General features: G+C 45.7%; 1 protein-coding gene across 1 annotated transcript; it reads right to left on the reverse strand.

Annotated features, from left to right (window-relative positions):
* Nucleotides 1–3,709: 3,709 nt before the first annotated feature.
* On the reverse strand, nucleotides 3,710–19,443 carry LOC123365111 (patched domain-containing protein 3-like). The gene is made up of 4 exons (XM_045007749.1): nucleotides 18,248–19,443; nucleotides 17,565–17,686; nucleotides 8,884–9,029; nucleotides 3,710–8,242 (listed from the first exon to the last, which is right to left on the reverse strand). Exons 1-4 carry the CDS (start codon nucleotides 19,118–19,120, stop codon nucleotides 6,396–6,398), a joined length of 2,988 nt encoding a protein of 995 aa, XP_044863684.1. The 5' UTR covers nucleotides 19,121–19,443; the 3' UTR covers nucleotides 3,710–6,395.
* Nucleotides 19,444–20,484: the final 1,041 nt, after the last annotated feature.

A 20,484-nucleotide genomic window follows, 5' to 3' on the forward strand; every position in this document is an offset into this window, starting at 1 on the left:
GACTAGGGTCCGAATGGCTAGGCAGCAGTTCTGCAGAAGGACCTTGGGGTTACAGTGGATGAGAAGCTGAATATGAGTCAACAGTGTGCCCTTGTTGCCAAGGCTAACGGCATTTTGGGCTGTATAAGTAGGGGCATTGCCGCAGATCAAGGGATGTGATCACTCCCCTCTATTCAACATTAGTGAGGCCTCATCTGGAGCACTGTGTCCAGTTTTGGGCCCCACACTACAAGAAGGAAAAATTGGAAAGAGTCCAGTGGAGGGCAACAAAAATGATTAGGGGGCTGGAGCACATGATTTATGAGGAGAGGCTGAGGGAACTGGGATTATTTAGTCTGCAGAAGAGAAAAATGAGGGGGGATTTAATAGCTGCTTTCAACTACCTGAAAGGGAGTTTCAAAGAGGCTGGATCTAGACTGTTCTCAGTGGTAGCAGATGACAGAACAAGGAGTAATGGTCTCGAGTTGAAGTAGGTTGGATATTAGGAAAAACTTTTTCACTAGGAGGATGGTGAAGCACCGGTATGGGTTATCTAGTAAGGTGGTGGAATCTCCTTCCTTACTGGTTTTTAAGGTCAGGCTTGACAAAGCCCTGGCTGGGATGATTTAGTTGGGGTTGGTCCTGCTATGAGCAGGGGGTTGGACTAAATGACCACCTGAGGTCCCTTCCAACCTTGATATTCTATGATTCTAAAGTTCTTGATTGCCTTGGCTACTTGAATAACAGCAGCCCCCACGGTAGTTTTGCCCACTCCAAATTGATTCCTGACTGACTAGTAGCAGTCAGGCATTGCTTCCACAGGGCTATCGCCACTTGCTTCTCAACTGTCAGAGCAGGTCTCATCTTGGTATTCCTGCGCTTCAGGGCAGGGGAAAGCAACTCACACAGTTCCATGAAAGAGGCCTTATGCATGCAAAAGTTTTGCAGCCACTGGGAATCATCCCATACCTGCAAAACTATGTGGTCCCATCAATCTATGCTTGTTTGCTGGGCCCAGAATTGGCATTCCACTGTATCAACATGCCCCAATGCTGCCATTATATCCCAATTGCCACATCCTGTGCTTTCAGGAATGTCTGTGTCTATGGGTATGTCTACACTACGGGATTATTCCGATTTTACATAAACCGGTTTTGTAAAACAGATTGTATAAAGTCGAGTGCACGCGGCCACACTAAGCACATTAATTCAGCGGTGTGCGTCCATGTACCGAGGCTAGCGTCGATTTCCGGAGCGTTGCACTGTGGGTAGCTATCCCATAGTTCCCGCAGTCTCCCCTGCCCATTGGAATTCTGGGTTGAGAACCCAATGCAAAAACAGTGTTGCGGGTGATTCTGGGTAAATGTCGTCACTCAATCCTTCCTCCAGGAAAGCAACGTCAGACAATCATTTCACGCCCTTTTTCCCTGGATTGCCCTGGCAGACGCCATAGCACGGCAATCATGGAGCCCGTTTTGCCTTTTGTCACTGTCACCGTATGTGTACTGGATGCTGCTAACAGACACGGTACTGCACAGTTACACAACAGCATTCATTTGCCTTTGCAAGGTAGCAGAGACGGTTACCAGTCATATTGCACCATCTGCCATGCCATTGTAAATTGGCAATGAGATGACGGTTATCAGTCATTCTGTACTGTCTGCTGCTATCATGGGTGCTCCTGGCTGGTCTCGCTGAGGTCGGCCGGGGGCGCATAGGCAAAAATGGGAATGACGCCCTGGGTCATTCCTTTCCTATGTTTTGTCTAAAAATAGAGTCAGTCCTGCCTAGAATATGGGGCAAGTGTACTAGAGAACCAGAGAGCACAGCTGCTCCATGTCAGAGCCCCAGAGATCCCGCAGAAATGATGAGCTGCATGCGATTCTAGGGGGTGCACCTGCAACAACCCCACTTGTTGCTTCCCTTCTCCCCCAACTCTCCTGGGCTACCGTGGCAGTGTCCCCCCATTTGTGTGATGAAGTAATAAAGAATGCAGGAATAAGAAACACTGACTTTTTAGTGAGATAAAATGAGAGGGAGGAAGCCTCCAGCTGCTATGATAGTCCAGGCAGGACATTAAAGGGTGTGGGAGGGGGGGAGAGGAGCTCAGCCCCCGCTGCTATGATAGTCCAGGCAGTACAGAATCTTTTCTTTAGACATGAAAGGGGAGGGGCTGATGGAGCTCACCCCCAGTTGCTATGATGAGGACGGTTACCAGCCATTCTGTACCATCTGCTGGGAATGACCAGGAGTCATTCCTATTTTTACCCAGGTGCCCCCGGCCAACCTCACCAAGGCCAGCCAGGAGCACTCACAGGATGATGACAAGGACAGCTATCAGTCCTTTTGTACTGTACCGTCTGCCACCGGGGAGGGGAGGGGAGAGGATGCTGCGGTTTAGCGCTGCAGCACCCCGTCTACCAGCAGCATGCAGTAGACATAGGGTGACGCTGAAAAAAGGCGAGAAATGATTTTTTTCCCCTTTCCCTTCGGGGGGGGGGGAGGGGTGTAAATTGACAACATACACCCTGAAACACCCGGGAAAATGTTTTTGACCCTTCAGGCATTTGGAGCCCAGCCAAGAATGCAAATGCTTTCCGGAGACTGCGGGGACTGTGGGATAGCTGGAGTCCTCAGTACCCCCTCCCTCCCTCCATGAGCGACCATTTGATTCTTTGGCTTTCCATTATGCTGAGTCCCTGCTGTGGCCTCTATCATAGCCTGGAGATTTTTTCAAAAGCTTTGTCATTTCGTCTTCTGTAACGGAGCTCTGATAGAACAGATTTGTCTCCTCATACAGCGATCAGATCCAGTACCTCCCGTACGGTCCATGCTGGAGCTCTTTTTGGATTTGGGACTGCATCGCCACCTGTGCTGATCAGAGCTCCACGCTGGGCAAACAGGAAATGAAATTCAAAAGTTCGCGGGGCTTTTCCTGTCTACCTGGCCAGTGCATCTGAGTTCAGATTGCTTTCCAGAGCGGTCACAGTGGTGCACTGTGGGATACCGCCTGGAGGCCAATACCATCGATTTGCGGCCACACTAACCCTAATCCGACATGGCAATACTGATTTCAGTGCTACTCCTCTCGTCAGGGAGGAGTACAGAAATCGGTTTAAAGAGCCCTTTATATCAATATAAAGGGCCTCATTGAGTGGACGGGTGCAGGGTTAAATCGGTTTAACGCTGCTAAATTCGGTTTAAACGCGTAGTGTAGACCAGGCCTATGTCCTCACAATCTTCCTCATGCTGCTGGCTCCTAGCTAAGCTCTGCACATACTGCAGGATAATGCATGAGGTGTTTACAATGCTCACAAAAGCAGTGTGCAACTGAGCGGGCTCCATGCTTGCTGTGCTATGGCGTCTGCACGGATAACCCAGGAAAAAAGGTGCTAAATGATTGTTTGACATTGCTTTCAAGGAGGGAGGGAGGGCGGACTGACGACATGTAGCCAAAACCACCCGCAACAATGTTTTTGCCCCATCAGGCATTGGAATCTTAACCCAGAATTCCAATGTGCAGCGGGGACTGTGGGACAGCTACCCACAGTGCACCACTCTGTGATTCGATGGTAGCCATGGTATTGAGAATGCACTCTGCTGACCTACTGCACTTAGTGGGGACATGCACTATCGACTGTATACAATTGGTTGCTAAAGATCAACTTCTATAAAATTGACCTAATTTCGTAGTGTAGACATGCCCTAAGTGATGGATACCTAGAATGTCTTTTTATTCTCCTTTTATTTTCCAAACTCCATGGTCTTTGTCTCAAAAGCCAGGAAGACTTCCTCAGAGTGCAGACTCTGCCCTCCATGTGGTCACTAAACTGTTTTCTCCACCGCTTGTTAGCTTGTATGCTTTGTTTACCTCATATGTTACTGTGCTTTCCTTGTCCTCTGCCTGGAATCAAGTGGGCCAGACAGGTAAATCCACATTCCTTTGTATAAGGCAGGCTTGATTTTTGCACTGCCTCCAAAATACATTTTAAGAACATATTTGGGGCACATTTACATAACTGTTTATAGAGAACCCACACATACATCACACAATGATATTCCTGACCTGCACATCACTGGTTTACATACAATACCTTATAAGATACCTTTTGGATTCATATTATGACAATGGTGTGTTGGGGGTAGTGAGTGTGTCTTCCCTGATATGATTTATAGTATAGTGGGCCCTCTGCCAGTGGGCATTTAGAATCACAACTTCATACTCCAGCTGCCAGGACAGACAGCTCTCCACAATGTGGTTAGTAGTTTTTGTCTGCTCTCTAATATTAATGCACATTTAATATTTATCCATAGCTTCTCAAATATCACAGAAACAGCAAATCCTCTCTCAAGGGTCAGGGCCTTTCAGGAGACCTCCAGCCAAATACCCAGGTGTGCAGACTCTCAGGTATATGTGGAGGAAGTAAATACTGTCAGAATGATGGTTGTAACATCAGAGCTTCCATCCCACTTCCAGTCTCCTCCGCTTTCTTCCCCAACACTTGTGATGGCCCAAAGGGAGGGAAGTGGGCTGCCAGTCTGTCACTGCTACCCAAGAACACCATCACCACAAAACTCATCTGACGGCAATCTGCCCTCACTGGAGGAACAATCTTCCTCTTTGTCCCTATCACAACTAGATGTGACTGGCCAGTCTGGCTCTGCAGAACTCGCCCCCACCCCCAGACTTCCCTTGAAGAACTGACAAGAGATGATCTCCTCTCTTGAGCTTCTATGAAGAGGATTTGTAGACCTTGAAAGGAATAAAAAAGGAATGCCTCATGGATAAATAGGCAGCTGGCACACATCAGGAAAAATAGGGGCACTTGCACAGCATGGAGCAACTTGTGCCCTTCATGGAATGAGGCATACCCTGACACACATTAATTAGGGATACTTGCAGAGTCCCAGCCACCTTTTGTGGAGTTAACATCAGCTGCTTGCCCAAAATCTGGCACACACCTGATCTCAAAAAGAGCACACCCACATGGTGAGCTGATTCAAATGTCACATGGACTGGTGATAACAACATCTCCCCAGCCTCCCTCAACCTAACCCAGAACACCACTGAGCCTACAATTTCAACTCTACATGCTGCATCCACAGCCAGGATAATAGTATATAGGCCTTCAATTCACTACAACCTCTCCTGTAGGCAGGTCAAATCAGTTGGCTCCGCAGTTACAAAAGAGATCCTGCACCTTTCCCTTGAGGAAATGCTATTCCCTGGGAGGGGTTCAGCTGCCATATCGTCTTCCACGAGATGCACATCTGCAACTATCTGTTCGGTATGACACCAACAGCTCCATTCTCCTGGCCTGCCTGGCAGAATCTTTCTAAATTGTTCCACCACCAATAACTAAACAGGTCCTGCAGAAGAGTGGATCTCAAGTTTTAGCCACCACTACCAGAGATCCCAAAACCATTGCGTGCTGACCTCGACTGTGTCCCTGGAGAACACATTTCACTCTGAAACCAGCATCTGTATGTCCATCCAATCTACTGCGTTTTCTCCAGTTGGAGGTCCTGGGGTGCTTCTGCTGGGGTGCTTCTGCTGGGGTGCAACTGTTCCTGAGTTGCCAGTTGCTGTAGTACTTAAGTGCTGCTGCTGCTCCTAGGCCTGGTTTTCAATCAACCACTTTAAAAATCTGTCTGCTTCCATGGTAATATAGGGCGCCCTACATTTAAATTTCATAAGAAAGAACACTATGAGAAAGCCCAAATAATGCTGGCACAACTTAACATGCCCTGGATTATATTTCTTTTGAAATATTTACTGGTCATTTAACACAGAATATATAAAATCAACAGAATACACCCAAGAACATATAGCCTTCAGAGAATACAGCAGAGTGGAAAATTTAAGGTTGGTAACTGGATTATGTAAAGTGGGATTATAATAAGTGACAAAATATTACACAGCAGTATGGAACTAGGTGGCGCTCTTAATTAATGATCTCCAAACGTCTTAATATTTTCTGTAGCATTTTGGTAAAGGAAAGTGTCGTTTTGGAAGGGTTTTATCTGGACTCTATTGAAACACTTTTTTAACTTTAAATGTATTTTAACAAAGTGTTTTTGTTTGGTAATCTTTTAATTTTGTGATATCATTTTACCTGACCCACACATTTTCTCTAATGATCTAAGTGCTTATCTAGATGAACAGTTTGTGCATGGCAAACTGGTATAAATCTACTGCACACTTGCATGCTGTGCAGTAACTGTCCACATGGACCCCACTATGGTGCATTAAAAGTTCCCTAGTGGGCTTCGAGCTACTCCCATTAAGTGTTAAACCTGAACAGTAGAAAACTGACATTTTCATACAATATAAATTTAAGTCTGGTGATTAATGTTTTGAAACCTACAACATGTACTTTTTGGCTCATATGCTGTATTTTAAATTGTAAATACATTTATGGGCAATCTGGATTTATTTTACCTTCATCATGAAGCTGTTTGATTTGTTTTTGGTAAACCATTACTGCATTATTCTGATAGAGGAAAGAATTGCTGTCATGATTTTGTGAAACTGGAAAGAAATTGGAGTGGAGGTAGCCACTGTTTGGCTTTTCCATTCCTATATCATTTGGTTGTCTAATAATATTGTCTTCTAGAAAACTGTCTCCATTACTGGCAATCTGGTTTTCATAACACCTAACATTATTTGGATTTTGTGTGTTACTAAAGGAGTTGCTGTCTTCTCCTATTGTTTTGATATTTACTCTTTTGTTTGTTGATCTGCCACAAATTCCAAAAAATGTTAAAAATACTGGAATAAAAACAAGACCATGAACAGCTCCAAACAAGATAACGAGAAACATAATCTTAAAAAATGTTCTGAAGATGTAAGCTTGTGCTGCAGACAGCACAATTACTCCTAATATAGTGGAGAGAGCACCTTGTAACACTGGGTAGCCAAGAAGATACAGTGCATCAACTGCCTTCTCATTCATAGTTGACTTTTCACTTGAAACAAATGCATAAGATATATGAGCAGAAAAATCTACTGAAAATCCGATGCAAATGACAAGGTTAATCATAGATATGGAATCAAGATTAACATCCCAGTATGTCATGAAACCAGTAACACCAACAATAACAGAAGCAATAGCAAAAGTTACCCACAAGGAGCAGAGCAGATTGGGAATAAGCAGCAAGGAAATACACAACATGACTCCAGAAGCAATTCCAACATTCTGAATGGTGTTTGGCACTATTACGATATACTGATCATAGTATATAAATGCTGGGTGATATACCATTAATGGGATCTTACAGTCCTTGGCCAGGTCTCTTAATTGGTGTAAAAGGTTTTTCTCATCAACTGCAGTAGTAACGTTCACTGTTTGAATGAAAAAACGTGAGGCTGCTATTTCCTTATAGCGAATATCAATGTCCCATTCAAACTCTGGAAATAATTTATATAGTTCAGATAAATTACCCATGAAAAACGCCTTAGTATCTATATTCAGTGAACCAATTCTAGCAACATTCTCATACATTCGTAGCCATGACTCTGAGAGACTCTTGGCCACGTAGGAGTTATTTTCTAAAGACTCCATACAGTTCTCAATGTCATTACGAATGGATAGATTCCAATAAGGTACATTTTCTGTGATAGTGACCATAATCCTAGGACCGTACTCTGAGAAATATTCATCTTCCCAGTCATAGTACCGAATGACATAAGAATCGTCACTAGCCAGATTTCGCAGGTCAATACCTTCCTTCATCTGAGTACACCCATAAATACTAGTAGCCAGGAACCCTCCATACAGCAACACCACAAACACTTTGGTCCAGATCTTTGTAAGGAAAGGACCATAATATTTCCTAAAGAATTTGTTCATTGGATGTTCATCTTCTCTCCCAGAAGATTTATCAGAAAAGCCTCCTACACAGCACATGTTGTACAAGCAGGAGCGGTGAGGCTGAACAATGTCCTTCACTTTTGTGAAAATTAACCAGTGTCTGTTGCCTTCTTCCCTTCTACCATTTAAAGCAAGAACAGCTCCAAAGAATGTGATGTTGTATAAATAGCAGAAGATGAAAGCAGTTCCTGTGTAGAGACAAAAGGACTTCACAGACTGAAAGGAAGTCATGATCCCTATGTAGAAGGCTAAAACATCAGTGAGAGTGGTGATTGTGATAGACACTGCTGCCTCTGCATAAGTTTCAGCCATCCGCTTTTCAACTTTATTTTTAGGATTCGTCTGTTGCCAGGAGGAGATCATAATGAACATGTCGTCAACACCTACCCCTACAAAAGGGAAAAGGTTAACAGCTTATTGTACATACCATCAACATCAGTTTCTAATGGAAAATAGCAAAAATGCAAAACAAGTAGGTTAAGCCAGTAAATGTAATGAAGAAAGCTGAGCAATAAGCATTGTGTTGACACGAAGTGAAGTTATGGACCCAGAGAAAATAACCACCCCCCAACTCATATATGACCTAATGTATTACATTTCCCATTGCACCTTGCCTTTAGGTGAGATTTTTCTCTCTCATTCTCCCTCTGTCTCTCTCTCATAACATTTCTCTGAAAGAGGAGCATGGCTGGGGCGATAAGGTATATCCCTCATTCATGATATGGAAATATAGAACAGCTTTCAGGAGCATGGATCCAGCTCCAATCTCACACTGAGCTGAATGGCCCTCTGATATTGTACCCTCCTCTATGACCATAGAGACTTGAGCCCCCTTCCCCCCCCCCCTTTTTTTTTAAACATTCTGCACTGCTGAATACCAGAATGGGCAAACACCTTGAAAATGATGAATTTACTCAGTGCTCTTAACTTTTAATTGTACTGATTCCTGATTCATGCTATGTTAAAATGGTCTCCCGCAAGGCATATTTTGCATTTCCACTTTTTCATCAAACCCATTTTTTTCACTTACCCAGTATAAGAAATGGTGCATTTGCCACAGTCACGACAAATGGTACCCCACAGAACAGCAACAGTCCAAAGCTGCTTAGCACAGCTAACCCAGAAGACAGCACTCCAAATGCTGCAACCCATACTTTATTTCGTACACAGTCAACCCTGGAAAATTGTGTAAAAAGCATCTTGTTTAGATTTTTGCATGCTTATATATATATATATATATGCACTAGCATGCAAAATCCTTCTAATATATCCATTATAATTTTTTTATCAAAGCAACTTTGAAAGCATGATTCTGATTAATACTTTACTGACAGCACCAGGAACAAATATGTTAAAATCACCCCATGGGCCAAATCAGTCCTCAATTTAACCAGCATAACCACAGTGTAGTTGCATGAGTTTAACTGCCTGCAGAATTGTTGTACCTCTCTCTTCCCCCATCGTACAGTCGTCCCGGTTAAAGTTGTTTCGTTGTTACGTTGCTGATCAATTAGGGAACATGCTCATTTAAAGTTGTGCAATGCTCCCTTCTAATGTTAAAAAAAACAGGAGTACTTGTGGCACCTTAAAGACTAACAAATTTATTGTAGCATGAGCTTTCGTGAGCTAAAGCTCACTTCTTCGGATGCATAGAATGGAACACACAGACAGGAGATATTTATACATACAGAGAACATGAAAAGGTGGAAGTATGCATACTTCTAATGTTTTTTGGCAGCCGCCTGCTTTGTCCACTGCTTGCAGGAAGAGCAGCCTGTTGCAGCTAGCTGGTGGGGGCTTGGAACCAGGGTGGACTGGCAGCCCCCCATCAGCTCCCTACTCCCCTAAGTTCCCTGTGCTGCAGCTGCCAGCAGGCTAACAATTGCAGTTGTCCCTCCCCCTATGTGATGCTCTTGCCCTCTGCCTTGGAGCTGCTCCCCGAGCCTCCTGATTGCTCTCCGGGGGGAGCGCTAATGTCAGGGTGTCCCCCTGCTCCTACACCCCGCTTACCCCTTCTTCTCCATATAGAGAAGGGTGGGGACAGGGAGGGAGAGAGACAGAGAGAGAGCCTGCAGCAAAAGCTGCTCTCTCAACTTCCTGATCCACTTAAAAAGACAGTGCACTTAAGAGTGGGTCAGCTTACTTAAAGGGGCAGTGTGCATCTCTCTCTCTCCCGCACACAGGGTGTGTGTCTGTCTCTGTCTGCTATGCTGTCTCCTCAGGGCCGGTGCAAAGATGTTTCGCGCCCTAGGCGAAACTTCCACCTTGTGCCCTCCCCGCTCCCCGAGCCCTGCAGCAGCTCCCTGCCCCCCGTCCCTCAGGCGCCCCCCCCACGGCAGCTCCCCCCCTCTGCCCTGAGGTGCCCCCTCTATGCAGCTCCCCATCCCCTCGCCCTGGGGCACCCCCCCATGGCAGCTCCCGCCCCGGGGAGCCGTGTGGCAGCTCCCCACCCCCCCTCCACCCTGAGGCGCCCTCCCCGTGGCAGCTTCCCTCCCCGGCCCGGGGAGCCATGCGGCAGTTCCCCGCTCCAGCTCACCCCTGCTCCGCCTCCTCCCCGAGCACGCCGTGGCTGCTTCACTTCTCCCGCCTCCCAGGCTTGTGGCGCCGCAAGCCTGGGAAGCAGGAGAAGTGAAGCAGCCACGGCGTGCTCGGGGAGGAGGCGGAGCAGGGGTGAGCTGGGATGGGGAGTCCCCCTGCGTGCCGCCCCCCCCACTGGCTGCAGGCGGCCCTCCCCGTGCCCCCCTGCCCCAGCTCCCTCTGCCTAAATTCCAGCGGCGACTGGGGCGGCCGAAGATCTGGCCGCCATGGTCGCCACCGAAGAAAATGCCGCCCCCCAAATCCTAGTGCCCTAAGCGACCGCCTAGGTCGCCTAATAGGTTGTACCGGCCCTGTGTCTCCCCTGCCCTCCATTCCTGTTGCCTTGTAGAATGTGAGGCTACATTAACAACAATGTATTAACACTTGAGGGCTCAGCCAAGTGCTAGCTCATCAATTAGCACAGGGGTTCTCAAACTGGGGGTTGGGACCCCTCAGGGGGTCACGAGGTTACTACATGGGGGGTTGTGAGCTGTCAGCCTCCACCCCAAACCCTGCTTTGCCTCCAGCATTTATAATGGTGTTAAATATATTAAAATAACTTTTATATGAGGGGGTTGCACTCAGAGGCTTACCATGTGAAAGGGGTCACCAGTACAAAAGTTTGAGAACCACTGATTTAGCAGCAAGGCATTCCCTGGGAAATATCCCACCCTCTTCTACCCTCTAACTTCACCACCTCAACCAAGCTTCACAATCATCATAGCTATGAACAGTATTAAATTGTTTGTTTAAAACGCATACTGTGTGTACATATATATATATAGTTTTTGTCTGGTGAAAAACATTTCCCTGGAACCTAACCCCCCCATTTACATTAATTGTTATGGGGAAATTGGATTTGCTTAACATCGTTTCGCTTAAAGTCGCATTTTTCAGGAACATAACTACAACGTTAAGTGAGGAATTACTGTACAAGGATGGATAAAAGTCAAAGTATTATGATGCCACCTACTGGGAAACAAAGAGTTGTGAACTCTGCCCTGCTTATGTAAACCTCAACCAGATCCTCTTCTTTCAGTTTTCTTTGCCTCCTTGCCTTGGAAGTGTGGAGTCCTTTCTCCAGTTCTCTTTCTCCTTCTCTCTCATTATCTTGCAGAGATAATAAGGGAAAAAGAGAAGATAAGAAAAAGAAAATGGAAATAGGCAAGAAACCTGAGGGCTTTGTTTTAGTCTGGAGGGAAAGAGTGAAAGGCAGAGCTCTGAGCTCTGCCACTGAGCTTCTGCCTTTTGCAGCAAGGGAAAGGCTCAACTAGGGCAGCCATTCAATTGGACATTGTCTCCCACTTCTGAGGTAGTTTCCAGGATGTCTAGTCTTTGGCTCTCTTATGAGCAGCAAGTTGGCTCCCATGATGAGAGTATGTGGGCTGTAGCATGCTGCCTCTCTGCCAGACCAATATTAAGCACCCTGCTTCAGGCTGCAGCGCTGCTTCACAGCTTACACAGCTCTGTAATAGCTTCTCTATCCTTCACAGAGTCCAGGGGTCTCCTAGCTGGTCCTTGTGCTAGTGAGTCCAAATCTGATTAATATTATCAGGAGCCAATAATTTTTCTTTTGGCCCCATTGTTTAATACATTGCTTGGAAAAGTATGCAGGTTATGTTGGGAATGTATATCTTAGTTTGGTGTGAAATAAATGCTTTTAGTGCATCTTAGTCCTTCATAAATGAAAACACAAGGCTTGATCTGGCAAGATCCTGAGGACTATCAATCCCCACTGAAATTAACGTGAGTAAAGAGGACTCTGTCTCTGTCTACAGAATCCCTTTATACCATGCCTACCAAGGCAGTATCTAAGCATCTTGCAAGAGATGCTCAGTGCCTCACAGAATTAACCTCTTTAGCTATGAAAATGTCCTGCTGATCATCCACACCTGACTAGTGCATGGCTATAGGAAGTGTTGCTTTAAATCTCTCGCAGAAAACCAGACATGAAAGGGCTGGGGAAAGTTGTAGATTGAAACTTTACAGTGAAGCAGAGAGGAACCAAATTGCTTTAGTGATAATATTTTTTACTTATTCTAATAAAGCTTTTCTGCTCTTAGGATACAGTATTTCTTTCTGTGATTCTTTACATATGCCATATGACATGGTGTCAGAAGTTGACTAATTCTGGACATAAATAAGAGGAAAAGAAAATGCCAAAGGTCCTGCTCTCCACAAGTCTTGGTAAGCACATGGAATGGCCTGAGAGGAAGAAACACATCACAAGATTCTGATCCATAATGTGTCTTACACAGGGAACAGCAATGCCCAGACAAGTTCATTAGGAGCGAAACTGAAACTGTTTATAAATGAATTAAAATTGAAATTAAATTAAAATGAATTGACAGGTTGCAAATGGGGACTCATCATCAAGCAGTTGTATGCCTAGTGAGGTCCCACTGCGAACAGCTCTTGGCCTTGGACTATTTATCAATGGCATGGAAGGAAACATAAAATCATCAGTAAGGCTAAGATTTTTGTCACGGGTATTTTTAGTAGAAGTCACAGTCAGGTCACGGACAATAAACAAAAATTCATGGAAGCCTGAGACCTGTCCCTGATTTTTACTAAAAATGACTGCGACAAAATGGGGGTGGGGTGGGGTGGGTGTCCAGCACCCACCGCTGCAGTTGCTCAAGGGTCCCCCACGTGCCCCTGGTGGCTCAAAGATCCTGGGTCCCCCACCAACGTTCACACCACTGTGGGCCTCATCTGCTGCCCACGGTGCCTGGGAGCTGCTGGGGTCCCCCTGCTGCCCACGCTGCCTGGGAACTGCCAGGTTCCCCCTCACCCATCACATGTGGTGATTGGGAGTTCCAGGGTCCTCCTGCTGCCCATGGAGGGTGGGAGTTCCAGGGTCCACGCCCGCCACTGTGGTAGCTGGGAGCTGCTGGGGTCTGCCCTACCGCCTGTGGTGCCTGAGAGCTGAAAGATTCCCCTGCTGCCTGTGGTGGCTGGGAGCTGCAGGGGCCCCCTGCCGCCACTCAGAACTTCAGGGCCCATGGCTGGTAGTTCTGGTGGGTCTTTGGTGCCTGCGGCAGTAGAGAGCTCCCCCTGCTGGCTGACAGCTCTAGCCCAGCCGCCCTGGGTCTGAAGTGGAAAATGTTACAGAGGTCTCTGGAAGACATGGATTCCATCCTCTGTGACATAATCTTAGCCTTAATTATCACTTATAAAGTTCACAGATTACACAAAGATTGGGGGAATGGTAAATAATGAAGTGAACAGGTTACTGATACAGAGATCTGAATCTTTTGTTAAGCTGGGTGCAAGCTAATAATATGTATTTTAATAAGGCCAAAAGTTAAGGTTAAAGTTATAAAGTTAAAACCAAAAGTAAAGTTATAGACCTAGGAACAAAGCCCATTCTTCCAGGATGGGAGACTCTATTCTGGGAAGCAGTGACTCTGAAAAATACTTGAGGATCATGGTGCATAATCAGCTAAACATGAGTTGCCAGTGCAATGCTTTGGCCAATAATGATAGTGCACTTCTTTGATGTATAAATGGGAATATCAAGTAGAAGTAGGGAGGTTATATTACCTCTATATTTAGCACTGGTGTGATTTCTGCCAGAATACTCTATCCAGTTCTGGTGTCCACATTTCAAGAAGGATGTTGATAAACTGGAAAGAGTTCAGAGAACATCCACAAGAATGGAAACATAACATATGTGGGCCACATACAATACTACCTGTATGGCCCTGAGGATGTCACATCGGCCTCAGCTCTGTGCGGATTGGGCACAAGCAGCTTGTGAGATGCAGGTTGAGAACCACTGGCCCACACAGTAGAAGCATATGTAGAAAAAGTAATAAGGATATTTGAACATGTCCGTGGAAGAAAAGAAGTCAAGGAAATATGCCAAGCAAGGATGAGTGCCTATTTTCTGGGATCTCTGTTCAAAGACTGCATTCATGTATAGGGTTGGATCTCAAGATTTCAATATTATAGTTAAATTTAAAATTGATTCAGGAGCAAAAACAACCTTGATTTGTAAAGAGGCTTTTAATAAGATAAGTTCTACTCTGATAATTTAAGCAAATCAACTGGAAAAACCCTCCTCAAGGCCAGAAATCTGGATGACTAGTGAAGTTGGTAACTCATCTGTATCTATAATTTCTCGTTAAATAATAATTTCTGTTAAAGATTGTTTATACAGAAAAAGTATGTATGTGCTGATGGCTCACATGTGAGGATATGTGTGCCATTTCTTTAAATTTTAAAAGATCCTGGACAGAAGCTCTAAAGTGAAGGAAAGAGAGAGAGAGGCAGTATAAGGATAATACCGTTTTCTTTATTCTAATAAAGTTCCTTCTTCAATGTTAAGAAAATGACTGTTTCTGTGACTCTTTATCATTATCATAATACACTCAGTGAGTACATTTTATTAAATAAGAAATGGTAAAACCTCTGAAATATTAAAGATTAATATTGATAAATGAGCTGCAATGAGGAAAATAAAAAATGAGGAATATAAATATGGACATGGATTTTCTTTTGTGCTCACAGAAGAATTGATCACATGGTAGATTTCTGAAATTTGTATTTGTTCCAAAATCTTTCATAAATCAAAAAGGCCATGCTAAAAAATGAACTGTTCAGCCATTTAGATACAGGATTGAGCAAAATAGCTCTGTTGTAAAAGTTAAGTATTTAACTAATGTAAATAAACAAAAGTCAATTACGGCTAACATATTAATTCCCTGATAGTTCGTAGACCACAAATGGAAGTTCTGAATTGGGGACAGAGGCCAAATTAGTCTATTTGTGTCATGTTTAATCTGACTGTTTAAGAAACTAACAAGAAAAGATTGATTTGTGTTTTTAAAAGTTTTAGGGATAGTTATGAAATTAAAGTTATCTTAAATTTGGTTAAGAAAAATATATATTTTCTTTATGATTTAAGGCTAGTAAGGAAAATGTCCCAATCAACTAGTAAAAGAAGGCTCTGAGAATGATGATTTATAAGAATGTAGTGGGGGAAGGATGTATGGTTCAAAAAGTAACTATAAAATAAAGAGCGGCAATAACAAGAACAAAAAAGGTATCTTAAAAGAAACAAGCACAAATCTTCCCACTCTTCTGCTGGTAGGCAACGGGTGGTGGTGGTGAAGGAGATAAGAAAGGAAGACTGTAGAAGAAGGAAAGTAAGGATAAACTGCCTCAAATTTGGGATTTTTTTTGCTAACGCTAGTAGGTTAGCTGAAAGGGAAAGAAGAGAGCTGTGAATTTGAAGAATCGTTATCAGATCAGGGCCAATCAAGCTGGGACAGACCAGAATGAGAGGACTATTCTCTGGTCTGGTCCATCTGTAAGTATAATTGACCATATCCTTATGGATGTGTGTTACTGTGTTGGATGTAGTAAATTGTTTATTGTCTAGGCTTTTTAGATGTGTTTAAAACAATTGTAGAAACAGTAGTTGGCCTTTGGATTTAATAAAGGAATTTATGGTTAAGTTAATGTTTGGTGTTGCCTTATCATAAATAATAACTTCAGCCCAGGGACAGTTAGAAGACTAAACCTTTCCTAATTTAGCTTTTATTAAAAATGGAGAACATATCTTTATATATTTGGAATAGTTCATTTTCTAGTTTTTGTTTTACATGAAATGTTAGTGTATTGAATCCCAAAACCTTCATAAAAATGTTCTAGAGTATTCACAAATGACAAACTACCATAAAGAGATGTTCCCATCCCTAAAACAATGTAAAACTGATAATTTATCAAAACATGAAATTCAGAAAAATGCACATATTCATATTACACCCTTTTACTTGAACATTTCATATGTATTTGTCTTTGTTTCAAAATGTTGTCTTCAAATTAAGGATAACATACTGAAATGTTGATCTTATATAGGCCAAAACTACAGACAGATGCATAGGTGCAGGAGGGAAAGATTTTCACGTTGGAACCTGGCAGCCTAGAAACTCATTTTGGTCACTGTGAACTGCCTCAAATCCATATTTTCAGATTGTCCTGCAATGTAGCAGGAGTAACTAGATATATAGGAAATGGTATCTGCACACCCTGACGGAGGACAGCTTCAGTTGCAAAGAAGCTTACGAATGGCACCCCACTTATTTTTCATTTTCATTCTATTTTGTTCCATTTTGTGTCCGTGTTCAAACTTAAGGTACATAGAAAACACTGCCTAGTCTACACACCTGTGATGGATATTTGAACACTTGCTGTCATGGCCAAGGACCTCTGTACCCAGTATGTGCTACTGCAGAATTGGTCCCTCTACGTGCTAAATTACTTCAGAAAAATCTGTATAAGTATGGGGGTCAGACTAGATGAACTTTTCGAGCTGATTTTTAGTGGCACTCTGCAGCCAGCTGGGGTCCCGGCCGCTGGCCCCACTCAGCCCGTTGCCTGCCTGGATGGACAGAACCCTGGGCCGGCAGTGGGCTGAGCGGGGCTGGTGGCCGGGACCCCGGCTGGCAGGGGCCGGCAGATAGAACCCCAGATTGGCAGCAGGCTAAGCCGCTCAGCCCGCTGCCAATCTGGGGTTCCATCTGTCGTCCCCGCTGCCAGTCTGGAGTTCCATCTGCCGGCCCCTGTAAATCTGAAATGTATTACTGGCACGCGAAACCTTAAATTACAGCAAATAAATGAAGACTTGGCACACTACTTCTCAAAGGTTGCTGACCCCTGGACCAGGGCCTCGTTGTGTTAGGCAAGAAGGTCTTTTCTGAAAGAACTAATTATGAACTCTTCTTTTTCCAGTTGGCTTGATCTAAGTTGGTATTTGTTTGAGGTTTGCAACTCTGAAATGTGGATTTAAATAGATGGAAAAAGAATGTAAATGATTTGAAAAAAACACAAAGAAATCTGTTTGGCATATTTTTAAATTTAGTATTTAGTATGGTTGCTTGGCAAATGTAATCTTTTTTCTAATGTAGATACAGGTCATCAGCAATATTTGAGTTACTAAAACATGAAAAATCTGTATAAGTGTAAGATTCCTTTCTTGTATGGGGGTCAGACTAGATGACCCTTTCGGTCCCTTTGAACCCTATGATTCTATGTTTGTTTTGATTCATTTCAGTAAAATGGAAAATATATAAATGATATTGAAGAGTAAGTTCGAAAGATAATTAACAGAAGACAAGAGCTTACCTTAAACAAGAAGTAATGGAAAAGGTTATAGTTAGAAAGTACGTTATGGAAAACAAGGGGATCACTTTCCTGATATTTCCTTCAAACTCTTCCTGTCTGGATACTGAGGTAAAGTAAGCCACCTGCCACAAAAAAATATAATGGGTTAAATAAAAATTTTCTTTAGCCTTGTGTTTTATACATATAATTAAAATATTATAGGAATAGGGTTCAGATTGTTATTTTAGGCACTTTCATTTTAATATTTTAATTATGATTTTAGCTATAATTATCTACTGCGAACCCTAAGCTAAAAATCACATATTAAGAATTGAAAGAAATTAACAAACAGTTAAGTATTAATTAAAACTAATCACACAGTCGAAGAGAAGATGAATGACCCTGCGGCCCGGCCTGAGCGCCGCCGAGCCGCGTGGTGCGGCTCAGGGGCCGGCTTAAAACGGCTCGCGGGTCGGATTCAGTTCGCGGGCCGTAGTTTGCCCACCCCAGGGCAGGTGCAGCACAAGCGGCCCCTCCCTTCGGCATTTCAGCGCCTTTCCTCCCAGGCCGGATCCGTGCTTGGGTGCCGGGTTTGGGAACAGAGCCCGGCGCCCCCGAAGCGGGGAGGCTCCAGCCGGAGGCTCCCGTCCCGCTGCTCAGCCCGGGGAGGGCTCCGTACCCCAGGGGGCTGCTCGGCACCGTACCTGGACAGCGGTGAGATTTAAAGCCTCCAGCTCAGCCGGGATGCGCTTGAGGAAGTTTTCCAGCCACTGCAAACTCCTCTCTCGGTCCGCGGCGTCGTCTTCTCGCAGGTAATAAACCAGCCTCAGGGCTTTGGCCGCCTGCACCCGGGAGGCGCCCGCTCCGCGATCCAGCTGAACGCCCCCTAAGAAGGTGCCCATGAAAACGCGGCTCCCGAACACGGGGTAGGTGAGCTGCCGGAGGAGGGACTCTAGCCGGGCCGGCTCGCCCTGCACGGCCGCCAGGAGCGGGTTGGGGCTGCTGCAGGACCCGTTGCTCCGGACGCACAGGTCCGGGTAGGAGAGTTGGGTGCCTGGGTCCCCGCCGGGAACAGCGAGGCGCTGCACCGCCCCGTCCAGCCGCAGGAGCTCCCCGAAGGCTCCCGCCGTCAGGAGGTTGTTGCCGGAGGCGGAGACCGCGATGAGGGAGGCGAAGGCGCCCTCCGTGAGCAGCCTCTGGCCGGAGAAGCGCTCGGAGTCGCGGGTCGGGAAATGCTCCCGGGCAAAGCGCCGCTCGCTCTTGGCGGGCCCCCCGAGCGGCGTGAACTGCCCCTCGATGTCATTGGCTTGTCTCTGCGGCAAGAAGAGGAAGCCCGCGCCGAGCCCGCCCGAGAGCAGCAGCGAGAGCAGCAGGAAGGGCCACGGGTGGGCGCCGACCAGCCCCCCGAGCCGGGCGAAACGCCGGCTGAGAAACAGGGCAAAGTTGTCGTGCGGGTGCGGGGGGAGGGTCGGTTCGGGGCCGGGACCTGGTTCTGGGTCCAACTCGGAGCCCATCTTCCCGCTGCCCCGCCTCTGCTGCTGGGTCCCGGCCTTCGCGCCCGGCTCCTCGGGCCCCATGGCCTGTCCGCTGCCCCCCGCTCCTGGCTTCCTGCGCCCCCCGGCTGCCCCTGGCCCCGCTCCCTGCCCCGGCGCTAGCGGTTCCGGGCAGGGGGAGATGGGCAGCTCTGCATCTCGCCTGCCCTCATCTGCACTTCGCTAGCTGCCTAAGGCCGCCGCGTGGGAGAGGAAAGAATTGTCTCTAAGCCCTGTGGTTCCATGGTCCTGCTCCTCTAGACACGTAGTGCCTGGGAGGAAAGGAAAAGTGGCGGGTAAAGGCTGTGAATGTCTCCCTGCATTGTTATAGGTAGCGCTGCTGCAGTACTTGCCCCTCCTTCCAGTGTCTCCTAGATGATTAATTGACCTGGGTAGGGCTTGGGTCATAAGGAAGTTCTCATAAATAATTATTTACCCACAGTATCTGGTGACTCCTGGCAATATACTTCCCCATGATCCCCCTGCTGATGTGAGATTATATTGGATAATTCCCTTCCCACTAAACAGATAAAAAGAGAACTACTAAAAATAACCAAGGCCAGGCCCATAGCTAGCAAAGAAAAGGCTGTTAGGCTGCCCTGGGTGAGGCAGTAAAGATTTAAATGCTGCTGCAAAGATCATTTTCATGGTTCATCGCTTTGGCTGTGTCACCCCTCTCTGCATCTCATTCCCTGGCTCCCCCTTCCATCACACTGAACATAAGCTACCTGTCTTCACTTTCACAGCCTGTCTCATAGACTTTAAGGCCAGAAGGGACCATCATGATCATATAGTAGTCTGACCTTCTGCATATTGTAGGCTACAGAAGCTCGCCCGCCCACCCCTCTAATAGATCTATAAACCTCAGGCTGAGTTACTGAAGTCCTCAAATCATGATTTAAATACTTCAAGTTACAGAGAATCCACTATTTACACCACTTTAAACTGTTAGTGCCCCATGCCCCATGGTGCAGAGGAAAGCAAAAAAAAACCCTAGGGTCTCTGCCAGTCTGACCTGGGGGAAAACTCCTTCCCAACCCCAAATATGGCAGTCAGTTAGACTCTGAGCATTTCAGCAAGACCAACAGGAAAGAATTTTCTGTAGTAACTCAGAGCCATCTCCATCTAGTGTCTGATCACTGGCCATTGGGGATATTTGCTACTAGCAGTCTCAGATTATATATAAGGCTGCGAGTTTGTCATGGAAGTCACAGATTCCGTGACTTTCCCTGACCTTCATGACTTCTGCAGCGGCTGGTGCTGGCCCAGGGGCTTCCCGGGCCAGTCAGCCCATGGGCCAGCAGCAGCAGTTTGGATGTGTGGGAGGGGGCTCAAGGCTAGGAGCAGAGGTTTGGGGGGCCCCTGCAACTCCTAGGTGGCAGAGGAGCAGGGGGGGTCTCCACCCCATG

This window comes from Mauremys mutica, chromosome 2 (genome assembly GCF_020497125.1).
Source record: "Mauremys mutica isolate MM-2020 ecotype Southern chromosome 2, ASM2049712v1, whole genome shotgun sequence".
Taxonomy (NCBI): Eukaryota; Metazoa; Chordata; order Testudines; family Geoemydidae; genus Mauremys; species Mauremys mutica.

Excerpts from the sequence above, each read along its gene's own strand:
- LOC123365111 (XM_045007749.1), bottom strand. The coding sequence starts at position 19,120 with ATGGGGCCCGAGGAGCCGGGCGCGAAGGCCGGGACCCAGCAGCAGAGG. Across the intron at positions 9,030-17,564 it reads TCCATTACTTCTTGTTTAAG|GGTTGACTGTGTACGAAATA; the intron begins GTAAGCTCTTGT and ends ACAATTTTCCAG. Across the intron at positions 8,243-8,883 it reads TGCACCATTTCTTATACTGG|GGGTAGGTGTTGACGACATG; the intron begins GTAAGTGAAAAA and ends TCCCTTTTGTAG.